This window comes from Lagopus leucura, unplaced genomic scaffold (assembly GCF_019238085.1).
Source record: "Lagopus leucura isolate 7727_CA_CO unplaced genomic scaffold, USGS_WTPT01 Super-Scaffold_100024, whole genome shotgun sequence".
Lineage (NCBI taxonomy): Eukaryota > Metazoa > Chordata > Aves > Galliformes > Phasianidae > Lagopus > Lagopus leucura.
Genome location: NW_024962276.1, coordinates 4,225,000 through 4,242,626, shown reverse-complemented (window position 1 = coordinate 4,242,626; position 17,627 = coordinate 4,225,000). Strand labels below are relative to the sequence as shown.

The 17,627-nt window shown below is 50.5% G+C and overlaps 1 protein-coding gene across 1 annotated transcript in view; it reads left to right on the top strand.

Moving 5' to 3' along the window:
* The window catches only part of LOC122184724 (NADPH--cytochrome P450 reductase), a 24,091-nt gene extending 6,464 nt beyond the window's left edge, over positions 1–17,627 (top strand). Inside the window, exons 2-16 of the mRNA XM_042879914.1 lie at positions 2,092–2,281; positions 8,793–8,841; positions 9,654–9,782; positions 10,358–10,507; positions 11,119–11,243; positions 12,104–12,193; positions 12,542–12,640; positions 13,283–13,399; positions 13,656–13,774; positions 14,563–14,744; positions 14,893–15,042; positions 15,243–15,510; positions 15,884–16,029; positions 16,325–16,410; positions 16,633–17,627. Coding sequence (XP_042735848.1) covers positions 2,106–2,281; positions 8,793–8,841; positions 9,654–9,782; positions 10,358–10,507; positions 11,119–11,243; positions 12,104–12,193; positions 12,542–12,640; positions 13,283–13,399; positions 13,656–13,774; positions 14,563–14,744; positions 14,893–15,042; positions 15,243–15,510; positions 15,884–16,029; positions 16,325–16,410; positions 16,633–16,777 — 2,031 coding nt within the window. The 5' untranslated portion in view covers positions 2,092–2,105 and the 3' untranslated portion in view covers positions 16,778–17,627. The remainder of the gene's footprint in view (positions 1–2,091; positions 2,282–8,792; positions 8,842–9,653; positions 9,783–10,357; positions 10,508–11,118; positions 11,244–12,103; positions 12,194–12,541; positions 12,641–13,282; positions 13,400–13,655; positions 13,775–14,562; positions 14,745–14,892; positions 15,043–15,242; positions 15,511–15,883; positions 16,030–16,324; positions 16,411–16,632) is intronic.

The window sequence follows — 17,627 nt, the reverse complement described above, 5'->3', positions numbered from 1 at the left end:
TGGGGTTGCTGGGGGCCAGGCATACACAGGGTCTGTATGCTTCCCACCCCTTGCTTGCTAGAGGTGTCTGGCTAGAAACTTTCCTCTATGTGCAGCTGGTTGGTGGGCAGTTACATGGCTGCTGTGTTTGCTGCAAGAAAATTTCCAAGGGCTTTGCTGCTGCAAGTGCTTGATTTGGTGCTTAGGAGGAAAGGGCTGCCTGCCCCAAGCCAGCATAGCATGGTCTCCATCAGCCTCATTTTTTCCAATAGCTTCCTCTGAGGTTTCATCAGGAGTGGAAGCAATAAGCTAGCAGTGCTTTTCCTCACATCAATGCCTTCTCTCAGACCATCTCCTACAGTAAATCCCCATCAGGGATGAGAGGAAGGACTCTGCTGGGAGCTGTGTGTTGTTGGCAGCAGAGATCTGGTTGTGGAGGCTTTCCTAACAGTTTAGTCTACAGTTACACAGAAATAACACCCATCTCCTGCTTGGCTCTGAGATTTGGAGATGGAAAGCCTCTCTATGAGGGAGGGAGGACAGGGTGACCTGATGAGAGGAGCAAGCACTTTGCTAGTCTGCACTGCATTGCTAATGTTTTTCTTCCTACTCCCTGCTTAGTGTCATCTCTGAGAGCCAGCAGCAAATGTGGGTTCTGCAGTGGTTTTGGTGCCTTTTGTGGTAGTCACTTGCCAAGCTCTTCACTAAATGAAGCTTCCTGTAGAGCTGAGAGCGCGCTGATCTGCAGAAATGCCCAGCAGCCCACCTGTGATGGCTGCTGGGTGGCTGTGACTTCTCCCTGTGCTGCACTCCGTGATCTCTGGAGCTGCATGCTCCTTCAGTAGGCTCACGACAAGCAACAATGTGAATAGGAGAATGAAGCGAACCCTAGCTGTTACATGAGTGCTGTCAGGTGAAAAGGATGAGCTGTTGTGAAAACCTGGACTTAGAATTGAATAAACCATGAGCAGAGTTTAAACTTAAGTCAACTTCTCATCCCAGACACAGTTTGCTGTTTCTCTTCCAGCTTTGCCACAGGACATGGCCTCAACATGTCCTCACTCCGGTGGCAACCTCACAGCTCCGAGTCACTCTTCTGTGTGCAGGTTCAAATGTCCATGGTCTCCTGGGCTGGCATGGTGCCTAAGTGCAAGAAGAGTCACTTTGCCCTTATGAATCAGGTTTTGAGTTAATTATCTGTTTGCCCGGACAGAGAGTGCCCTTGTGCATTGGGCAGGCAATCTTTCAATCTGAATTGCAGCCAGGAGAGTTCAGAGTTTGGCAGAGTTTGGGAGGGAGGCAGCAATGGGTGGCTCCTGCGAAATGGACAGGGGCCATTGGGCAGTCAGGGACTTGAAGGCTGGGTACATGTCCTTGTTCTACCTCAGACCTTGAGTATGGCCATGCCAAATCACTTAAACTCTGCTCAATTTCCTACTGGTGAACTCGTAATTCAAGGAAACAGAAGTTAAACAAGGGAAGGGAGTGGAGTTGATGAAGATGAACGAGGTACAAGGGACGGGGTCTATGTGGGGATAGTAAATACGAAGTACTCACCATTTTGCTGCTGTAATGGCATGATGTGGGGATGCTTGCAGAAGTCCTGCTTTGCGGTGTGTGAGTGCTGCAGTAAATCAGGAGCATTGCATCTCCTTGGAGGGAGGGACAGATCTGGAGGTGTGTGTGAAAGAGTGGTGTCTTCCCCCACCAGCAAGCACCCTTGGGCTGTGTGATGGGTAAAGGTCTGCTGAAGGCTGGCCATGCATCCCTGCTGAGCCTTGCTGGGCTGTTAGCAGCCTGCCTGGGCTCCCTGGCTGGAACATGGGGCTGCTCCAATGTTGCTGGCTGGGGATGAGCAGAAGTTACTGCCAGTAGATCAGCATGGATGCAGTGGGAAGGGACAAGCATGGCAGGGTAGTGAGATATCGAGGAAGGAAGACATCTTGCAGAGTGTGATGGAATGTCTCAATCTCTGGGAGCTGTTGGGCTACCATGTGTTCCTAGGATTAAGTGTATAATGGAAAATCATGTTCTGAGTGGTCCTTAATGCTCTTCTGTTTTTCTGTGGTTGCCTGTGATTGCTGATGTTCATCTGTTTTTCTTTCCTTCCAGTATCTCTGACCATCATGGGGGATGCTGGCGTGGAATCAACAGTCTCCCCCCCTGAAAGCACTGCGCAGGACTCCTTCTTCAGCATGACTGATGTGTTTCTCATCTCACTCATCACTGGGCTTTTTACTTATTGGTTCTTCTTCCGCAAGAAAAAGGAGGAAGTTCCTGATCTCCCCAAAATCCAAACAGTGTAAGTACCAGCTCAGGTGGTGTGGGGTGAGGGTGACTTTCATTCTTCCTTATGATTTTCTGACCACAAAGACACTCTTGCTTTTCCTTCCCTGTTTGGTTTTCCTTGAGCACTTGCAACCAGCTGGGTCTTCCCTGGAGGTTACAGTCACAGACTTCTAGGAGCAGGAAGACTGATTTCTGTGTATGAGAACATTTAGATGGGGTTTCCACCACCAGCCTTTCACTCAGGGCAAGTTGCTGCATTTCTCATTGTGCCCTGACCTCATAGAGTTGCCACCAAGGCTTGCAACCTACTGTAAGAACTGGTGGAGAAGGCAGAAGGGAAAAACCTCCTGTTAGCAGTTCTCTTGCATTGCCATCCAGCAAATTGCTTTGACCCTTGCCAGAGGACAGGTGATTTTTTCCAAGTGATGGCATGGGATTCCTCCTGTCAGAAGGGTGGGAAGATTTTGTGCTGCCAGTGGATCCTTGAAAGCTCCCTGAAGGGGTTCCTTTGAGGTCCCCCAATGCAGAGCCTTGGTCCTGAAGTGCCCTTCTGTCCCCTCATGTTTCTTTAAGATATGTTTGCCTCACCATGCAGAAATCCCTGTGGAAGAGCCAGGCTGCAGTTCTCTTCTGCTGTGCTGTGGCCTGTGTCAATAACTTGTCTTGCCAAGCAAGGCAAGAAAAGACTTTAAAAGCCCTTGGCTGTACTTCAAAATGCTTAGGGATTGCTTTGGCTATTCTCTGCATTTTAAGATAAGTCATAGATAAGTCTGGAGAAAGAAAATCAATCTAGGAAATCTCTTCATAGTTATGAAGTGAAGAAACAGGGCCTTGGGAGCTGGAAGGTAATTCCTAGACATGAGCTGCTTGGCAGCTCTTGTGAAATGTGTTTGGCTTTGATACCTGGTCTCTGCAGCAGGAGACTGGATTTCGAGAGGGGTCTTTGTTCCTCCCTTTCTTCTAGGACCAGGAGTGAGCTGCACTGGTGGAGGTGTTTAGTTCCTTGTCTGTCCCATCAGCTTTCTTCTGGGCTTTTGATCCTGTTCCTGCTATTTCTTCCTGGTGCAGTGGGCCTTGTGTGATGAGAGCAGTAAGTACAGGTGTGAAACTCTGCAGCAGAGACCTCAGGAGCTGGAGCTGTGCAATACCTTTCTTACCTGGGATCTGTTCTCTGCGTGGATGCATTTGCTGCAGATAGAAAGCCAACTCTATGCTTCTACAGTAGTAGGCCATCACAGAAGGTAACCTTGTGACCAAGGTGAATCTTTTGTGTTTGTAATGCTGGGTACACTGCAGGTTGTGCTAGAGGGCTGGCGAGAGGGACAAGGTGGATCATGCTTGGATGTTCACACCAGGCTCAAGATTTTTGCAAGTAGTTGCAGTGGTGAGATGCCCTTCATGAAATGTTTTTCTCCATGAGGCACTTAAAGGGTGCTGCTCTGGTATGAAATTCTTTTTAGTCCTTCACTTGAAAGTACTCACCTGGAGCAACAGAGTAGCACTTGCAGTCAGTTGTGGAAAGAGGCAGCCTCTCTCCACAGGCTGGTCAGGAGAGGACATTTGGTGATAGGCCAAGGCATTTCAGCATGGGGTACATGCTTCTAGTACCCTGTGTGTAAATGTAAGCTAAGTCAAGCACAGCAAGTGACTGTGGGCCTTGTATCTTTTCTATACCTCCGTATTTACCTTATTGAGTTGTGCTGCTTCCAGTTCTCAAGGCTTGTCTTTCAGTGTTTGTGTTAGAATTCAGTTTGTAGTTGAAAAGGAACAGGTTTGGTCTCCCCTCCAGATCATAAGTTTTCTAGCTGCAAGGCAGAGCTCTTTGAACAGTCTGGGACACCTGATTTTGTTGAACCAGTCAAATAGTTCCCTCTTGTGCCTGAGAGCTATTTGTGCGTGTGGATATCCTCTGGAGATTGTAATGAGTGTGGCTATGTTGTGGTAAGCTGAGGGGAGCTTGGACCCTTAAGCCCAGGCTGTGGCTCATGGCACATTTATCCTCTGGTCGGAGACAGTGACTTCCTGCTGCTGTTGCAGTGTTATTTTATGGGATGCCTGGAAATGTGAGGGAAATAAGTGGGGAAAAATAACCTTGCTCAGCCTTGGATTTCCTTCCCTCTGTCATCTTAGAGCCTGGGGTGGAGTTTCCTTGCTGTTGAACAAGTAAATCAGCAATATAGAAGATCATGCTGTCCACTATTGCCCTGGGCTGGCTGTATAGCAAGCATGAGGGAAACTGGCCCTGGAGACAGAGCCCTTTGCAGCTGCAGTGGAGATCCTTGGCCTTAAGAGATGTTGCTTTTCTTCAGCACTTTCCTTGCAGCTGTACCTTGACTTGCCAGGCTGTCCTGAGCTGCTTTATCTGGCAGTACTTGCTGGTGTTTTTTGTTGTGCTCCTTTAGCTCCTAGCTTCAACTGTGAAAGACTGGAGAGCAGAAGGTTTGAAAAGCATTTCATGTGGCTGTGAAGGCTGATGCTGGGTTTCCTTCCAAAGTATGAAAGTTCAAACATAGTTTCCAACCTGAACTCAGCTCTGAGACCTCGGTGCCCTCCTGGAGTTGCTGCTGAGCAGCGTACCTCTGTCAAGCAAAGTCAGCACAGCTGTGTCTCCAAGAAGGATGCTGGAATAGCACTGCTGGAATTGCTGCTGATTGTTGAAGCTGATGTCCATAATCAAAGTACTCTCTTCTGGATGTCATCTCATCTGGCCTCGCTTTTTGTGGCCCTGCCTGCCCGCTTGTGCTGGGAGCAGTCCTGCTCTCACCCTGTCAGTGTGTCTGTGGGTTGAGCTGCAGCATTCACTGGTCCCTTCTACGTATGGTGGAGCAGAGCTCTTCTCCTGCCTGAAGCCCCCAGAGAAGGGATTCAGCATATGTAGATGCTTCTGCATGTAAGACTTCATCTACTTGTGCTGTGAAATACCCACAGGGCAGCCCGGGATGCTGCCATCTGAGCATTTTTTGCATTTTGACTGTTTTCAGTTTTAATTAAAACCACTGGAGTGTTCCTGGCCGCCTGCTCTGCAGATGTCATTAAAGAGAGCAGCCCTCGATCTCCATGCAGCCATGGTGAGGGCAACTGTACTTGGTGACATTACTGAGGAGTGCCCTCATTTACTTTTTCTCACTCAGGCCATCTCTGTGTGTTTCTCAATCACAGATTTCTGCCCTCCCTTGTGTCCATGCTCCAGAGTTGCACAGGGAGACATGGGGTGAGACACTGATAACTATGCTTGGTGTCAGCCCACCCTTCTCCTCCCCCTCCTCGTCTTTAACACTGTTTGGGGCACAAACAGGCTTATCTCTATTCCGCAGCTATAGAGAGACTCATTCTCTGGTGCTTGTAGGGCTTCCTGTCACAGGAATTGCTCCAACTTCTCAGCCTGATTAGCTCTCAGCTGCCTGCGTGTGTGTTAGAGAGACCATCTCTAATTTAATTTAATAGGATCCTGATGAGAACTCCTTTGAGCTGCCTCCATAATGGCACTGCCATAGTTACCCGTGATATTACTCACACAGTGTCTGGAACCGTTTCATTCAGCTACAGCACTGCCTTTTTTGTTTTTCTTTTAAAGAACATATATAAAAACAACTGTGATATAAACAGTTTCCAGGGTAACAAGGCTGGGGGAGGGCTTTGCATCCAGCTCCACGCGGATGGGAGAGGGACGTGTGCTGCGGAGAATCCTGGGAGGTTTCATTCTTGACTCCTAATTCCTTTCTGCCACTGCTGCCAGATGTTGCAGTGTCTCAGGACTGTGTGGATTTGCTGTGTAACTTCCAAAGCCTCGCGACCGGGAGCTGAGCGCGCTGCACCACTTCTGCTATGACCCTGACTGGGACCTTTTGTGCCGGCTCTCTTCTATTTAACAAAAGGCTGACGCTTGGCTTCAATGCCCAGAAGGAGCAGAATGGAAAGGCCTGTGTGCATGTTTCTCCAGAGCTAAGTTAGATCCTTCCCCCACACCTCCCCTTGCAGACAGAGAGAGCTGCCCTGGGACTCTTTGTTTGCCTTCTCCCTGCCCTGACCATGGGATGTGTGTACTCGGTGCCAGGAGAGGAGGCGGCTGTGTCCAGGTGAGTGAACTGCCCAGCGGGCAAAGGGAAGGACTTGGAGCAGGAGGAGAAGGCAGGGAGAGACTGCTTGGAGGCAGGCTGCTGCGAAGGAGGTCTCCAGCGTGGGTGCTTGGGTGAGAGCGGTTTCTGTGCAGCAACCAAGCTGCATTCTTGCTTCTGGATGTGCATTTGTTTTCGGTAGGCGAGGCAGGTGTGGGAGCTTTCTGTTTCACCTTTTCTTCAGACTTTGATAACTTCGAGCTGCCTGTGATTTCCTCTACTCCTCCCTTTTTCCTTCTGAAATCAAAGTGAGAGCGCCCTGGGACTTGTTTGTGCTCTGGGCTCTCAGCAAGGGTGGGTGATCTGTACACTTGCTTCAACAAAGGAGTTAATCTCCTTTCTTCCACCTATCACTTTTTCTATTATAAACACAACCATGAGCTACGTTGAACTGTAGGAGTGGTCTGCCGAAAATGTGCTTTCTCTCCTAACTTTTCCTGGCTGAACAATGAAAATCAGTGCCATTTCTGTCTTCAGTATTTCTGCATTTTACAGCTCAGATTTCCAAGCCATCCTGATGAAACAGTTTCAGGGAATTCTGTGGCTTTGTTTTTTTTTTTTTTGTTTTTTTAACGGAAGCCAGACTCATTTCTTCTATGTCTGAGCCACAGTCTGCTCTCCACCACAGCTCTTCAGTGTGAGGTTGCCTCCTTTGAAAGTGGACTAGCTCCGTGTGTGCCCTTTCCTCCTTTAAAGGGAGCTTACTGAAAGGATTTAAAACTTATTTTTTCTTCCTTTAAAAGCATTCTGGTTAGCAGTTGACCCAACAGCTATTTTAATTGGATCTCATTTCCAGAGGGCAGTAAACGAAAGAGATTCACAGGGGAGCCAAAAGTGAAGTGAGAGTCCTGTGGGCTTTGGGACACGCAGGGACAGCTCTGCAGAACTTGGGTTCTGGCAGAGGCAGGGTTGGAATTGCTTTGTGAAAGGTGCTTGCAGTGCCCCTGTTCCCAGCAGGGTACAAATGAAGACACAGAGAGGCTGTTAGCCATGGAGGGGGCAGATAGGGGCGCAAAGCAGCACTCCCTTGTGAGCACAGCCTCTGTCAGTATCTTTTTTGGATAGGGTTTGCTCCGTCTTTCATACATGGTGCTTGGGAATATCACTGCTCAGAGCTACCAGGCCTGGTTGTGGAGCTCCTTATGAAGTTTGGGTAGAAAGGGGTGCTTGGATTGGATGCCCCCACCCTGCTGCTCTGTGTGTGCACTCTGCAAATGTCTCCGCACGTCCGCACAGATCCCTCCCTCTGGGCTGCAGGGTTTAGGAAACTGTTAGTGAGCTCTGCACATTCTCACATGGGCTGGAGCCAAAACCATTTGTTTTTTGCCTGGAGGCTTCTCTCTTCCCACAGGAGACCCAGCCTTGCATTCTTCCATTGTGAAAGAGGAATGGGAACGGGTCCCACGTTCCTCTCTTCCCTGCTACCAAAGCTTCAGCAGGGAAGACAGCAAGTGAGCTCCTGGCACTTGTTTGCCTGCCTTGAAGAGACCCCAGTGTCTAATCTGACCATTGCTGGAGCTATGTCTGCTTGTGGGGTTCCCAGAGGTCCCACTTGTCAGCAGGGTTACATTGCTTTCACGGTGTGACACTAAAAGCCCACGAGTGCATTTAGGATAGTTAAGCTCTCTTGGCTTCCTAAATAATAGGGTATCCATAGTGCTGTGAATCTCTGCCTGCATGTTTCTGACTGCCATGGTTTTTCCCACTTTCAAGCAATAGAAGGCCGCTTACTTGCAACAGAGCAAATACCTCTGTGCTGGAGACAGAAACCCCAGTGTGGAAAGTAACACTGTGGGACCTCAAAGGGCAGCATTCATATTGCCAGAGACTGATCCACCACTGAGCCTCTGTGTGCCCATCTGCTCTGTGGGGTCTGTTTTGAGGTCAGAACAGTTGGTTTTTAGCCTTGTCTTACTTCACGCTTGGGGAATCCTCCCTGGGGCATGGCTCAGAACCAAAGCCTGCCCGCCACAGAGGAGCAGAGGCAGGGTGTTCTCCCCATCTCACACCATGGCTTAGCTTCTGAGATTTATCTGAAAGCATGCTCTTGCATCCTAGTTCTGCGAGGTCCTCATAACCAGCAGTTTTTCAGTTTTCAGAGTGAAAGTTTCCTGCTGCCCAGGGCTGAGTTCCTGGCCTTTGCCTGCAGCATGCCTTCCTGAAGAAGGTAAGGCTGGCGGCTGGCTTTTCCCCTGCTCTGTTATCTGTCCTTGGAGAAGTCACCCTGCAGCTGAGCACTGGATATCCCTAGGATGGGCTAAATATCAGTGGCTGATAGGGAATCTCACCACTTTGGTAGCCCTGCTGAGATCTCATACAGCCCAGGGGCTGCTTTTTCCTCCATTTGTTTATCTCTGACCTTAAAGAACCATTGTACTCATCTGAAAGGAGGTTTCTTCTATCTTTCAGGTCAACCCCAGCAAGAGATAGCAGCTTCATTGAGAAGATGAAGAAGACGGTAAGCTGCCTGCTCTAGATGCTGGGAAGGTGACAGAGCTCATGTCATTCCCTTTATCCTCTGGAGACTGTTAGCTGTCAGTAGTGGGACTGACTTGGATCCAGAGGCATTCTGCTGCAGTGTCCAAAGGCAGTCTGTGTGGGAGGCAGGAGTAGCTCACAGCAGTCTCTGCCTGAACATTGTTCTTAGAGAGGAGAAACTAAATTGACAGTTTGATGCAAGAGTGCAATAGGGGATCAAAGTCAGGATGAAAAGGGCAGAGACTTTGAAATCACTGGCTGGCAGTTGTTCATCTTTGTGGTTGATTCCCAAACCAGGCTCACTCTGGAATGGGAATTGCACACAGATCTGGCAGATTGGACTCTGCTGGACTGGGTGCAAGAGGAAGCAGGAGAAAATGTAAGGGCTGGATATATTTTCCATTTTACTTCAAAGGAACTGGCTTGCTGTGGAGCAGGAGCTCCTGCACTCAGACGCTCTCCCAGAGCTTTGGCAAATCTTTCTTGTCCAGGGAGTTTCCTGCCTTCTGGAGTCACTTTGTAGCTTTGTGGCTGAGAATAAACCTTGGAAGTTTATTCTTTGCTGTAATTTTAGATTGACCTGAGTCGCCTCCCTGAGACTGGCATGGATCATATTCCTGGTAACAGCTTAGCCTGGTGTGAAGTCCTGTACAAATTCATGCTCCTAGTTGCCTTTAAGCTTCGGTCCAGGACTCCTGATCCCAGGCTTTTCCATTTTGATGAGATGTGCTTGCTCTGTGCATTTGCCAAATGAGTAATTGCCATTTAACAGTTTGGTTTTCTTCTCTCCAGGGGCGAAACATCGTGGTTTTCTATGGTTCCCAAACGGGTACAGCAGAGGAATTTGCCAATCGCCTCTCCAAAGACGCTCACCGCTATGGTCTCCGTGGCATGGCTGCAGACCCAGAGGAGTATGACTTGGTAATTTAGCCATGAACACAGCCTCAGGGTATGGCCAAGGGACTGTTGCCCTTTTAGTAGTCTCACTTAGAGAAGGAAATGAAATTAGCTCACGTTCAGAGTTGCAGAGGTGGGTCCTTGTCAGTCTATGGGTTTAGGGGGTGCCACTCTGCAATGTGGCTGAAAAAGGAATGTAGCCTGGAGTGCTTGGGGCTTACAAGTCTTCTTACAAGTCTTACATGCTGATGGCAGCATGAAACTTTCTCTATGTTCCTTCTGCAGTTAGCATTGGTACTGTGCTGCTGCAGTCTTGCACAGAGGGGTTGACATTGTATTATTCTTCAGCCTGGATGGAAAATCCCATCACTTTTCTGGTGGAGCAGAAGTACTGACTTGCAATCCAGTGGTACAGTTAGCTTTATTTTCCTTACCATTTCAGATGGGCTTGGCCTTTCCCCAACCCCTTTTGTAAGCAGTTGTTTGACATGATGTGGTGCTGTTCTGGGCAGCAGGGGTGTAGCTGCAGTGCAGGTGTAGGCTTGCTCAATGATCACATTGCACGATCGTGGAGGATTTATTCTTTGCTTTGGTTTTAGTCGGACCTGAGTCGCCTCTCTGAGATTGACAAGTCCTTGGCTGTGTTCTGTATGGCCACGTATGGTGAGGGTGATCCTACAGACAATGCCCAAGACTTCTACGACTGGCTGCAGGAGGCTGATGCTGACCTGTCAGGTCTCCGCTTTGCAGTAAGTGGTTTGATTCCAGTTTATGCTGTGTTTGGGCAGGAAAGTCAAAAACCTTCCACTGTGCTTGCACATGGCTTGGGTAAAAACACAACATGATGTCTGTGCCTTCTATTGTCTTCCTCTCCAAGCTGCACAGATATTTGCAAACATATATCTAAGTGTTTTAAATGTAGCTGTCAGGGAGCTCTCTCCACTGCCTAAATCACAAGGGTTTGCTGGCGATGTCTTGCCCAAACAGCCCAGCAGACATTGAGTGTAAGGTCTGTAAATGAGTTACGGGCTGCTGCTGTTGTTCAGGAGCTGATTGAACAGCCCTTGGCTAGATTCTCTCACAAATTAAATCACTTGGAGGAGTGTGTGGCTCTTTTTCTGTGCTGAGCTGAATAATTGGCTGAGATACAACCACCTCACCTAAACGCCAGCCAGATTCTTTAAGCAGCATCACGACTGCAAATGAAAGGAAAATGCACTGCTGGAGATGTTAAGCTGCTCTGTAAGAAGCAGTCTGTAAGCACTTCTGGGCGTTTTGTGGGAGGGGAAGGACAGAGGATGCTGTCTGATGGAGGAAATCCAGTCCCTGCTTCTCCATGATTATCAGTGTTCTCTTCCAGGTCTTTGGGCTGGGGAACAAGACTTACGAGCACTTCAATGCCATGGGGAAATATGTGGACAAGAGATTGGAGGAGCTTGGAGCCCAGCGCATCTTCGAGCTTGGACTGGGAGATGATGATGGCAAGTGAGTAGCTCGACTTGAAGGGTTGCTCTGAGCTGGCTGTAGCAACGTGGAAGGGTCCCTGGCAAGGTGTTGGCTCTACTGCTAAGACAGAGGTAAACTCCTTATGGCCATTTATGGTGGTTGCCACGTCCCTGAGTGCATCTGCAATCTCTCACATAAATCAGTCATGTATACCCTGTATACCTTGCTGAAATCCAACATCAGCTTTAAATGACCATAACTGTATATTTATTGAGGCTTCACAGCCTCTTCTGCAGCTCTACTGATATCCCTGCCTGGATGGAGAAGCCCTCTCATCCCTGCAGATGAGATAAGATCCATCTCCTTGTGAGCTGTTTATTTTATGGTAGAATGCAGCAGTGTTCCAAAATCACAGTCCAAGAGCCATTGTTTGTACTTAGCTGAACAACATCTTGGCAGAAGCTGAACTTCAGGAATTACATTAACCTGTGGTTTTGCCTCCAAGGATGGCAGGATCTAATTAGAGGGATCTGCCCTCTGTGTGAGGCTCTGAATTTAGGAAAGTAAACTTTTCAAAATTGGAATCTGGAAGGTGACCTAATGCCAGGAATGGGCAAAGGGTGGCTGAGATGGGCAAAGACAGCGGGCCTGAGTTACAGCCTTGTGTGGCTGTGAAGGGAGGTGTGTGAGGAATGGAAGTCCTGCTACTCAGTGCTCTGAAGATGCTCTTCTGGTGATGTGTGAGCATGAAGAGGTAACAAAACTTAGTAGGTCCATGGGCAGATGCCTTTTCCCATGGTGAAGGAGGAAGTCTATAGGGATCTCAGTTGGCTCTTCTGGCAACATCCCTCTGCTTCCTCTTGAGCAGGAATATTGAAACTCCCTTTCTCCTCATCTAGCCTGGAAGAAGACTTCATCACTTGGAGAGAGCAGTTCTGGCCAGCGGTGTGTGAGCATTTTGGGGTGGAGGCTACAGGAGAGGAATCCAGGTGAGTATGGGAGCATTTTCTTCTGGGTGCCAGAAAGATTGGCCACGTCTGAGCGGCAGCTGTGCCATCAGGCCTGAGCTGCTGTCCTCTTTCCTGCAAGCTGTTGCCTCTTCCAAGCTTGAATGCACACACAGATTTGCAGTGCTCCCAGCAGAGTTGATCATTCTTCTTGCTTTTGGCACTGAGCATTACTGCCCTGCTTCCTGCTGTGTTGAGAGGGGTGAAGGGCAGAAGTGTCTTTTGTCTAAACTGCAGCAAACCCAGTAAAGCAGATGATGGTTCCAATTGTACCCTTGTTATTTCCAATCTGACTTTTTTTCCTCTCTTCTGTCCCCTTTCCTCTTCCAGCATCCGCCAGTACGAGCTGGTGGTGCACACGGATGTGAACATGAGCAAGGTGTACACTGGGGAGATGGGCCGCCTCAAGAGCTACGAGAACCAGAAGCCGTAAGTGCCAGGCTGTCCCTGGGCCAGGCTTTGGCCGATGGCATTCTTAATGTTTCTAACTACACAAGCCATGCAGGCAGTGTCATCTTGGCGACGCAGCCATGTGGCAGACATCTGCCCAAGAGAAATGGGTTCAGATGTGCTCTGGAACTCTCAGGGGTTCCACAGTTAATGAGTCATTAGTGTTTGAGGGGTTGGCTGTGTTCACCTACACTGTTTGGCTGGTAGGTGTGCAGGGTTTGTCCTGAGGTCAGTCAGAACCTTTCCTCCCCTGGAGTGGTTAACGTGTGATGGTTGCTCGCAGTATTGCTGTGGGGAGATTAATTGTGTAAATGAATGACAACCTGAAATACCATTTTGAGAGGTGACGCTCCCTCTAATCTGCTGTTGCATCACTTGTTCTTAATGGGGTAGGAGCTGTTGGCTGCTGGGCTGTACTGAGAAGGAAAATGATTGTTTTCTCTGTCAAGTGTGGGCAGCAGCAGCGTAAGTTGTGTGCTGTGGTGTTTTGAAACATCAGCCAGGGTGGCCCTGTGCTCTAATAGTGGGACCCTGCTCTGGAGACAGAGGGAACGTACCTAGATGAAAGCAGTACTGTGAGCCTGCAGGAGAGTAACCCAGGGGGGCCTTCTTTCCTTCCAGGCCATTTGATGCCAAGAACCCCTTCCTGGCTGTGGTTAGAGAGAACCGTAAGCTGAACGAGGGTGGGGAACGACACCTTATGCACCTGGAGCTGGATATCTCCAATTCCAAAATCAGGTAGGCTCTGGGAAAAACTGCTGCTATTTTGGGGGCTCCCATGTAGAAAAGGAGGGGGAAAAAAAAAGCATCTGATGGTTCTTTACTACCATGACTGCTGTCTCCTTGGGGTCCCTGATCCTGCAGGTGCAGCTCAGGTTTCAGTGTTGTCTTACAAACCAGCAGCCTGCTGGTCCTCCAGCTGAGCAGCTCAGGCATGACGTGGACAAGAAGTAGTGCCTGTATTTCATCTCTTCTGCTCCTGTTCTTGTACCAGGTATGAGTCTGGGGACCACGTGGCTGTTTATCCGGCCAATGACGCATCTCTGGTGAATCAGTTTGGCGAGATTCTGGGCACGGATCTGGATACAATCATGTCACTGAACAATTTGGATGGTGAGTATGGATCACCCATGCACATCAGCAGCTCTCCTGCAATAGCCTCTGTCCTTCCCACTGCAGCAAGAGTCAGATCACCCTCAGGTCCTGTAGGACCCATCCAGGCAGAGACATCCCATGGCCACTCTGGATGCGTTTTGCAGTAGTGGCATAGAGCCTGTTTGCTGCAAGCCAGCTGAAGTGGATCAGTTGTGAAATGTTTGGTGTGCCCATTCAATAACAAATTATGTTACAGCGTTCTCCTAATTACAGAGCACCAGCCCACCAGAGCATCCCTCTGCTGCAGCAGCCCCAGAGCTCAATAGGAGCTTTTGAGTCTGAAACACTGTTTTTCAGTCCCTGGAGAATGCACAGACTTGGGGGCTGAGATGCCAGAAGAGAGCACTTTTCAGTGCTGATACAAAGAGCTCTTCTTGGGCAATGTTCCCAGCAGAGCTGGCCTGTGGCAGGAGGGAGGCTGCAGCTGCTGCTTGTGTTACTCCTGAGACAGCAACGCCTGACCTGAGGCATCATAGCTGCTGGCCCAGAAGTCCAAGAGCTGGCTTCTCATTTCCAAACAGTAAATGACTGTAATTCTCTGCTAGAGGCTGTAGACTCCTGTGTGGTGTCCTGGGCCGCCTGGCCTCACGCAATCATTCCTGCCCCTTACTTGCTCTTAGTTTGTGAACTGAATGTCTCCAGCCTTGATTGATGGTACTTTGCTTTCCCAAATGTCCACGGCTGCAATCTACCATAATAGCAAGCGGTTGCTGACATCCTTCTTTCTTTCTTCTCTTCTCCTCCAGAGGAATCCAACAAGAAACACCCATTCCCCTGCCCCACCTCCTACCGTACAGCCCTGACCTACTACCTGGACATCACCAACCCGCCCCGCACCAACGTGCTCTATGAGCTGGCCCAGTATGCCACGGACACTGGGGAGCAGGAGCAGCTCCGAAAGATGGCATCATCCACTGCTGAGGGGAAGGTGTGAGCTGCAGCCTTCCCAGCAAAGCTGCGGGTTGAGCTGGGTCTGGGGGATGCTCTCAGGGGAGGCGTTGTGCCGTGGTCAGAGAGCTGTGGGCTGTGTTTGTGGTTTTGTGGGGAAGTCATGGCTGTGCCTTCCTTGTCTGCAGGCTCTCTACCTCAGCTGGGTGGTGGAGGCCCGGAGGAACATCCTGGCCATCCTGCAGGACATGCCCTCGCTGCATCCCCCCATCGACCACTTGTGTGAGCTCCTGCCCCGTCTGCAGGCCCGCTACTACTCCATTGCCTCCTCCTCCAAGGTGAGCAGGCAGCATGAGGGATGCTAAGAAAGCTATTTAGCTCCACAGTGCCATAGTCCCCTTGCTCTGACACGGACAAGACTTTGGGAATTTGCTCTGGGTTATCCCAACTTCTGGAGAGGGAATTTTTTTGTCCTGCGTAGCTGCCAGGCTGGGGAGCTGGGCTCCCTCTGCCTCACACTGACGTCCCCTTCCTGCAGGTCCACCCCAACTCCATCCACATCTGTGCTGTGACGGTGGAGTACGAGACCAAGACAGGAAGGCTGAACAAAGGGGTGGCCACCAACTGGCTGAAGAACAAGGTGCCCAACGAGAATGGGAGGAACTCCCTGGTGCCCATGTATGTCCGGAAGTCGCAGTTCCGCCTGCCCTTCAAACCCAGCACACCTGTCATCATGATTGGACCGGGCACAGGCATAGCCCCCTTCATGGGCTTCATCCAGGAGCGGGCCTGGCTGAAGGAGCAAGGTGAGAAGCCAAGAACTCCCCTGGGCGCTGAGGGGTGCCCTGCTGGGCTGGTCGGTGCCTCCATTGCCACATCCCATGGGTTGGGGAGATGACTGCAGATGAAGGGCAGCGTATCTTGTCCCAGCACAAGGACACTTTGTTCTTGGTTGCTGGCCACAGGGGGGCACTTAGAGGGCGGGTAGATCGAAGCTATTTCTCTGACTTCTGCCACCTCTCCAGAAGAGCGCAGGCAGGTCACCTTGACTCATTTCTAAAGCACGTAGCTATCTTGGGATCAGCCTCGAGATAAACAGGAGCAACAGCTCTGCCAGCCCTGGGCTGGGTGAGCAGGACAGGGGGCTGCAAGGGGCTGATGGGTGCTTTGTGACTGCAGGCAAAGAGGTGGGTGAGACGGTGCTGTACTACGGCTGTCGCCGTGAGCAGGAGGACTACCTGTACCGCCAGGAGCTGGCCCGCTTCAAGCAGGAGGGCGTCCTCACCCAACTCAACGTCGCCTTCTCCAGGGACCAGGCTGAGAAGGTACCTCTCTTGTCCATCACACAGTTGTTCCCATCGCCCAGCATCACTCCCCTAAAATCAGAGTATCCTGAGTTGGAAGGGAAACACAAGGATCAAGCTGTGATGGTGGGGGTCAATGAGGCTTTGAGGACTGGGGACGGCCAGCCCTGCTGTTTGAGGAGACCCAGGGCAGTCAAAGGAGCACCCAGCTCCTCTGCTGCTGTGTGGTTCTGTGTGGGATGGGGGGTCTGTGGGCATGGGCTTGGCTTCCCCCCCCCCCCCCCAGCCTGTGACACAGCCCATTGTTTCTTGCCAGGTTTATGTCCAACACTTAATAAAGAAGAACAAGGAACACATCTGGAAGCTGGTGAATGATGGAAACGCTCACATCTATGTGTGTGGGTAAGTCTTGGGACAAGGAAGGGACTTTGGGACGAATGTTCCTATATTTTGGAAAATGAGTGTGGCCCCCATTTACACGCTTGCTCACTTTTTTTCAGTAGGAAAGGGAGCAGCCAGGTAAATGGGCTGGGCAGGGCAAACTGCCCCCATCCACACATTCAGGGACAGCCAGCTTTTATTTGCTCTGTGTTGTCACCTCACTCACGGTCCTCTTCTTTCCAGGGATGCCCGCAACATGGCCCGGGACGTGCAGAACACTTTCTATGAGATTGTGGCTGAGTATGGGAACATGAATCAGTCTCAGGCCGTGGACTATGTAAAGAAACTGATGACTAAGGGCCGGTACTCTTTGGATGTATGGAGCTAAGAGAGAGGATGGTGGGGCCAGGGAGAGAAGGCAGGAGGTGCCCTCCCACCCGCTGTTCCTGTGGGTGACCGTGTTATCCCCAGTCTCCAGCTGCCCCACTGTCACCCCAACCCCTCTTCTGCCCCCAGGGTGGGCTGTGGCTGTGCACCCTGGGTGGTGGAAGGGGGCAAGTGGAGGGACAGGGGGTGGCCGAGGCTTTGTCCTCAGTGTTTGCCCTGGGGATGTGGGGCAGGAGGGATGGATGGCCCTGGGGGAGCTCTCGGGTCTTTTCTGAACACAGGGTGTTGCCTTATTTCCTGGCACCTCGTTCTGGAACTGCAGACCACCCTTGTGCCCTGCAGGCTGGGGATGGCAGCGGGGGTGGAGGAACCCGGCAGGTTTGGTGCAAGGGCAGCGTGGGGCAGCGATCTGCTCTCATCCCTGTCCTACTGTTCGACCCTCCCTAGGGCTAGCTCCTGTGCCCCATGCTGGCCTTAAATGACCACAGGCTGCTTTTTGAGGAAAAGGCACAGCCTGCACTCAGACCGGACCTGCAGGCACCCCCCTCTTCCCCTGCAGCCCTCCTGGGTTCCAGCACTCAGCAGGGCAGGGGGCAGCTCCTCTCCCCTCCCCACAGCCCAGTCTGGGGTCACAGCTGGCTCCCTTGGGCCCTTCAGCCGGCAGCTCCCCTGTTCCCAGTCCCTCTGTCATGCTGTGTACGCTCTTTTTTTTTTTTTAAATACTGTTTTTGTTTCAATATCTTTGTGATTTTAATCATGGAAGAAAAAAAGAAAAACAACCTTTCAGGCTGTTCAATGACTGTAAATTATTTAAATATTCTTGCCCTTGGAATAAAAACACTGTTTCTGTA